The 5,779-nt window shown below is 38.8% G+C and overlaps 3 protein-coding genes across 4 annotated transcripts; 2 read left to right on the top strand and 1 right to left on the bottom strand.

Moving 5' to 3' along the window:
* Positions 1 to 209: 209 nt before the first annotated feature.
* Positions 210 to 2,794, bottom strand: uqcc2 (ubiquinol-cytochrome c reductase complex assembly factor 2). 2 transcript variants are annotated; one of them, XM_020598042.1, is made up of 4 exons: positions 2,633 to 2,794; positions 2,040 to 2,114; positions 1,290 to 1,378; positions 210 to 774 (listed from the first exon to the last, which is right to left on the bottom strand). In XM_020598042.1, exons 1-4 carry the CDS (start codon positions 2,768 to 2,770, stop codon positions 693 to 695), a joined length of 384 nt encoding a protein of 127 aa, XP_020453698.1. In that variant the 5' UTR covers positions 2,771 to 2,794; the 3' UTR covers positions 210 to 692. The 2 variants fall into 2 exon arrangements, with proteins under 2 accessions (XP_020453698.1, XP_020453699.1); XM_020598043.1 differs by lacking the exon at positions 210 to 774 and adding an exon at positions 1,080 to 1,231 and having other exon boundaries at positions 1,312 to 1,378.
* Positions 2,795 to 2,914: 120 nt separating this feature from the next.
* On the top strand, positions 2,915 to 4,266 carry tomm6 (translocase of outer mitochondrial membrane 6 homolog (yeast)). Its single transcript, XM_020598044.1, has 3 exons — positions 2,915 to 3,030; positions 3,957 to 4,088; positions 4,175 to 4,266. The coding sequence occupies exons 1-2, from the start codon at positions 2,933 to 2,935 to the stop codon at positions 4,048 to 4,050; spliced, it is 192 nt and encodes a 63-aa protein (XP_020453700.1). The 5' UTR covers positions 2,915 to 2,932; the 3' UTR covers positions 4,051 to 4,088; positions 4,175 to 4,266.
* Positions 4,267 to 4,450: 184 nt separating this feature from the next.
* On the top strand, positions 4,451 to 5,293 carry cunh1orf74 (chromosome unknown C1orf74 homolog). The gene has a single exon (XM_020598040.1). It carries the CDS (start codon positions 4,462 to 4,464, stop codon positions 5,251 to 5,253), a length of 792 nt encoding a protein of 263 aa, XP_020453696.1. The 5' UTR covers positions 4,451 to 4,461; the 3' UTR covers positions 5,254 to 5,293.
* Positions 5,294 to 5,779: the final 486 nt, after the last annotated feature.

The following is a 5,779-nucleotide window of genomic DNA, read 5'->3' on the forward strand; positions in this document are numbered from 1 at the left end:
TTTTTTTTTAAAGTGCATCCATTCAAAGCTCCCAGAAGCATTTGTCAGTCTATATCAAAAACTGAAATCTAGCAGGCTATGCGTTTAAATTGAAGTTGTGTGGGTTTTAAAAAAGTTTTTTTTAGCTTGCAGTAAGTGTAAAGCAATTGTTTTAATAAAGAATGTTCCATGTGTGCATTTTAATGGAGAGTTATTTTTGGTTTTTTTATGCTAACACTTTTAAAGATTGCTGTTCAGTTTAGCATATATGTGTATCATTCCCACAGCACATGGGTGACTCATGAAGAAGTTTCCTTAGGGTTATTTTTGACGTAAGACCATAGGCTTGCTTTATTTTAGGAGAAAAAAAGTTTAGTAAAAATATGACACATTGTGCATGTTCTAAGTTTTGGCACATTTGCAGTCTCTCAGGAAAATAGACATTTTTACCATCTGCCCTAAAAATGTTGTAAAGAAACACACTGCAGCTCAGACTACTGGCTGCATGACTCAAGTATATTCTAATAAAATGTGCACACATTTTAAAATATACCTGGATCTGCATTAAAATTAACAGTGGCAACTATAGGACAATTAGTCCAGATTTTTTCATGAGTAAATTCTGTACTTTATGAAAAATGGCACAGACATTTGAGAGCATCTCGCTTCTTAATGTTCAGAAATCCATCCATCCATGATCTATACTGCTTATCCTAACGAAGGTCGTTGGGGGCTGGAGCTAATCCCATCTGACATTGGGTGAGAGGCCGAGTACACCCTGGAGAGGTCACCGGTCTGTTACAGGAGTGACATGTAGGCAAACCACACACACAAAATCTATTAGCATGTTTTTGAGATATCCTAAAAAACCGACACAAAATCAAAATGTTCCCGGTGAGGACAAACACAATATCACAGTAAAAGAGTTTTAAGTTTTTATAGCTGAATATGTTTGAGGAGAGAACTCTTTTACCCTTGCTCTACTTTTTTGTCTGTCGTACCGCTGTCACCTCCAAAACTAGAACCTAAACGATCAACATCTGCAGAGTAGAAACAGTAAAATCTTTTCTAGTACTCCATAAGAATAACATAACAGTCCATAAAGATCCTAATAATAAGCTTTATTTCTACACATGCAATGAGAAAAGAGGGAGTTATTTTTCACAAGCTTTCTCCGGAACATCTTCTGGTGATTTCGAGAATCTGTTCATTAATGTCTTCCACAAACCCTTTTTTTCCTCATCCATTTTCCCTGTAAAGTGAAAATACGGCGAACAATAAGAAAGACATGTTTTATACTAGTGACATACATGTGATATTGTGGGTCCATACCTGACAGAATCAGGCGACATTCCTCCACCGTCACGCCGGTAAAGCTTGTGTCTCTTACTCGAGGAAACTAAATAAACATAAAGATGTTTGTATTGAAAGTATTTTAATACACTTTACTGAATTTCTCATTAGATAATAAGCATGTTTCAATATTATTCTTGTACATGTATGCTACCCTTAAATATTGGAGCAAATACACTATTTGGAGGAGCCACTTTTTCCATTTTCTGTAGGTTTCCCATGTTGATTCACACTGGGATACAAAGCGAACACTAAGAACTTTGGCATTAGACAGACATTATTGGCAGCCAAATCACAAGTCATCCAGGAGAGAGAGAGACAAACCCTCTGCCAGCTCATGTTTATGTCCAATATAAATATGTGTTGTCTTTATAGTTTAAACTCAGTGTGAAGAATCTTTCTGTTGATAATCATGAATCTACTGTACTTTTCTAGCACAAAACTAAAACTAAGCTTTGTACCAGCTCAGAATGTTTATTATCCTCATCACTGAATGAAGGCTAAACACAAGGTTTCCTTTATGATCTGAAACAGAATACATGTTAAAGACAGCCAGGGTCTGGAGCAAAGTGTATCCCACTGAGGGACTTCTCTTTCATCTGTTGCATTTAATGGAAAAAGAAAGATCAACTAATTTCTTTCCTTTATTTTGTTTTCAAGAAAAACAATCATTAAAATGCACATGAGATATGTCAATTCATGCTCACTCGCTGTCGGTATATGTTGCTGTTAATGCGGGCCAAACTTTCATACATCTGGTCACACTTCTCTGGGTCTGAGATCTGGAGGGAAAAGTTTAAGGCTCATTGTTTAAAATGTAGAGAACTGGACAGATGTCAACTAGAAAATATGTAAAAAATGTATAAACATTTCATATTCATGTTCAATGTACCTTTTGAATGAAAATGTGTATCTTTAAAGTAACTGGTAACTGATAGCTGAACAGCTGAAACATTGGCCGGGTGACAATATCAGCAAATATCACATCAACTAGTGATAGTTGGTAAATAACAAGAAATTGCAGTGCAGTATATTTTTTGTTGAATTTGTGTTGCTTATAATTTGTGATACTAGATTAATTTCCAATGACATTTAGGCCTACTGTTTACTATTGGTGTTAGCTTACATGTCCCATTCGGTACATAACTATACACATTAAAGAGGCTTCACAGGTCTCAGTTAACAAGGTCGACGGCTGTTAGCATCGGACTGTGCTCCTCAGTTACCCATCCCCTTAGCTTAGCTCGGCGTGTTATGTCACAATGTGTTGACAGTCAAGTTCTGTCAATTCTTCTATTACCTGTGTGTTTTCACCCTCACGGAAGGCAGAAGCTACTCTCTGCCGCAGAAACATCCCCAGATCACGGCCTTTCTTGGTCTCATCCCGAGGCCACTGTTCACACAACTTTAAGAACTGACGGTACCTGGTCGCAGACATCTTTAGCTGTGTTTAAAAATATACTGTATATCGCGTTGAGCAAGACGTTCGTTGGACATTTGAGCTTTATCGTGCACCGTACTTGTGTCACATCTAAACGCTTCCTTCCCCGGTTTGTTTCCCCTCGTTGCTGCTGCTGATATTGCACCGCACGTTACTGAGATGAAAGGATCAAACGGGAAAAAGGGATCTTCCTCCGGTGTGATGAACTGGATTAGTTCAGCTTGTCGGTTTGCAACAGACAGAAACGACTTCAGAAGGCAAGCTTCTCTAGATGAAATAATGTACTAGTGAACCGTGTGGCTGTTAGCCGTGTAGCTAACGTGTCCTGTAATGTGTCCTTTCCTTGTGTAGTCCAACTGATTTCTAGGTTAGTCAACACAAAGTTGGTGCTTAACTGTTCTGATAATCAGTAATTAGGTAAAGTAAGTAAAGATTCTCTGGTTCCAGCTTCTCTGCCGTTAATATGGGGATTCCTACTTTTCTGCTTTAAAATATGGTAAACTAAACATCTTTCAATAATGAGTCATTTGGTGGATAAAACCAAACATTCGAAGATGTCACCTTGAGATCCGGCTATTAAAAACGACATTTTCCCCACCATTTTCTTATATTTAAGTAAATGATTAAGTGAGAAAATTAATTATGCTGCAGCCAACTGTCATTTTCATGGTTAGTTATTCTGCGTTATTTTTTTATTAATCACTAGGCTATTAAATGTGAAAAATAGTGGAAAAAATATCCTCATCACAAGTGTTACTTCAACACAAATATTCCTTATTTCAGTGATGTAAACCAGGACAGCAGAAAATCCTCAAGAGGCTGTAACTAGTAAACGTTTGACCATTTGCTTGCAAAACTGTTGGACTGACTCTGAAAAGAGTTAAGGTTTACTTTTCCATTGAAAATTTGTGTCGCCTCAGGGGTCATTGCCAAGGCTTCATTATCATTAAACAAAGTGAGACACTGGCTCAAAGCCAATCAGGAGATCCTGACATGACCTTGTTAATTTTTCTGATCTTGCGTCCCTTTTCTTGAAGAGGTCTCTGTCAAAAAATGTAGACCTTCTTGGTCTTATTTCATTTAAAAAAATAACTGCAACCTTATTCAAACTGTATACTGTGTGACTGCAGGAAGTTCATCTGGCAGGAGTGACTTTATAGCAAAGTCTTTTTCTGTTTTTCAGGAATCTTCTGGTGAACTTAGGTTTGTTTGCGGCCGGCGTTTGGGTCGCAAGAAATCTCTCAGATTTTGATTTGTCTCCTCAGCCTGTGACATAACCCGGTCAAGACACAGCAAAACCAAAACCAGGATGATGGTAAGAGGACATGCCTGTGCTCAGTTAACACAAAGTTTACCATGATCATGCTGAGGGTTGCTGACCTGATGTTGCTATTCCTGTAGGTGTCTTGGACCAACAATGAAGAAACAAGGGACGTACGAATCTTCATGAAATATCTATACGACTAGTTATGTTTAAAAACATCTTGCTTACCTGAATTAGCTTCATGTTTCTGTAGATTTTTCATGTGCATGGAAAAATAATTAGTCAATCACTGTTTCTGTTTTTGTCTTTGACCCATTAATTTTGTAATAATCTTAATGTAATTTTCAAATCCTCAAAACATTTGGTCGCTGAGTTCTTTCATTGTGGTACCTTTATCTATTTAAATCGTGCGATTTCTGCAGCTATGTCCACTCAGGAGCTCTTTGTTGCTGCAGCTCGTAAATGTCTGTGTATTGGTAGAAAATCTCTTTCTGGTCTTCACAGTCTGGACCTGGCTGCTCAGGTCTTGGCTGTTGATTTGGGGCTGAAACCTGCTCTTCTGTATGACAGTAATGGCGCTCGTGTAGAGCAGGTGCAGCAGTATTTGAGTTTGCTGCAGTCTTCTCAGCTTGTGTCTAAATCACTTCTCACATTGGATTTGAATGGAAACACCCTTATTGTTAATCCAGTTACAGTAATATCAAATCTAGAACAGGTGCTTTGTGATAGTCATGTGGCTGTGATTGATGTCTGCTACTCCCTGGAGAAGCCCACAATCACTAACCCTCTCACAGCAGAGCTGAAAAACATGACACAACATTTACTGCTTCTTCTAAGAGGATTTGAAGAAGTGAGGGAGGCTGAGAAACCCCTTTATCTTGGAGAGGAGTGTGAAGAATGGAACCTTTGCACACTCTTTGGTCTTTTATTGGGTTACCCCGTCACCTACTGGTTTGATCAGACCAAGAGTTTTGAAAACTGTCTGTCTATGACTCCCCTGATGGTGACTACAGCTGCAGCAACATGGCAGGCAGACACTGCATGTCACAGATGTTGTCTGTACTCATTCAGCATCCCAGCAGTTCTACATGAAGAGACGCAGCCCAACCTGGAGTCCTGGAGGAGTCGTTTACAAGAAAGATTTCAGCAGCAAAATGTCCTGCAGGATCTCACTGTTTGTCAAACCATAGCCACTCTGCCCTCAGTCTGTTTGTGATGCTGACAGTTTGTCTTTACAATAAACCACTGTGGAATAATTTGGCTTCCTTTACTCACTCCCACCAAACTTTGTCAAAATAGCAGTGGTATTCAAATCCTGGATCAACAGCACCACCGCTGGTCAACACGACACACCCACAGCATGAATGACTGTACTGTAACTGAAAATGAAGTGACTGAAAACTTTTCAACTGTAAGAATATTTGCCAAATCAATTGAAACCTTAAACGAAGACAATATACACCAATCAGCCATAACATTATGACCACTGACGGTTGTTTTTGGGTGTTCCTGTTCTGCTGTGGTTAGTACCTACCAACAGTGTCTAAGGAAAGACAAACGGTGAACCAGCGACAGGGTCATGGACGCCCAAGGCTCATTGAAGAAGAGGCTGATCACTGTAGATTAAACTTTTACATTTCATTCATCCTTTTCAAAAGGTTCCATTTTGTTTGAATCTTTGTTAAAATGGTTGAAAATGAGAAACACGGTACATTGGTCTCTATGAAGAGAAACATTCAGCA

The sequence above is a fragment of the Monopterus albus genome, unplaced genomic scaffold, assembly GCF_001952655.1.
Source record: "Monopterus albus unplaced genomic scaffold, M_albus_1.0 scaffold36.1, whole genome shotgun sequence".
Taxonomy (NCBI): Eukaryota; Metazoa; Chordata; class Actinopteri; order Synbranchiformes; family Synbranchidae; genus Monopterus; species Monopterus albus.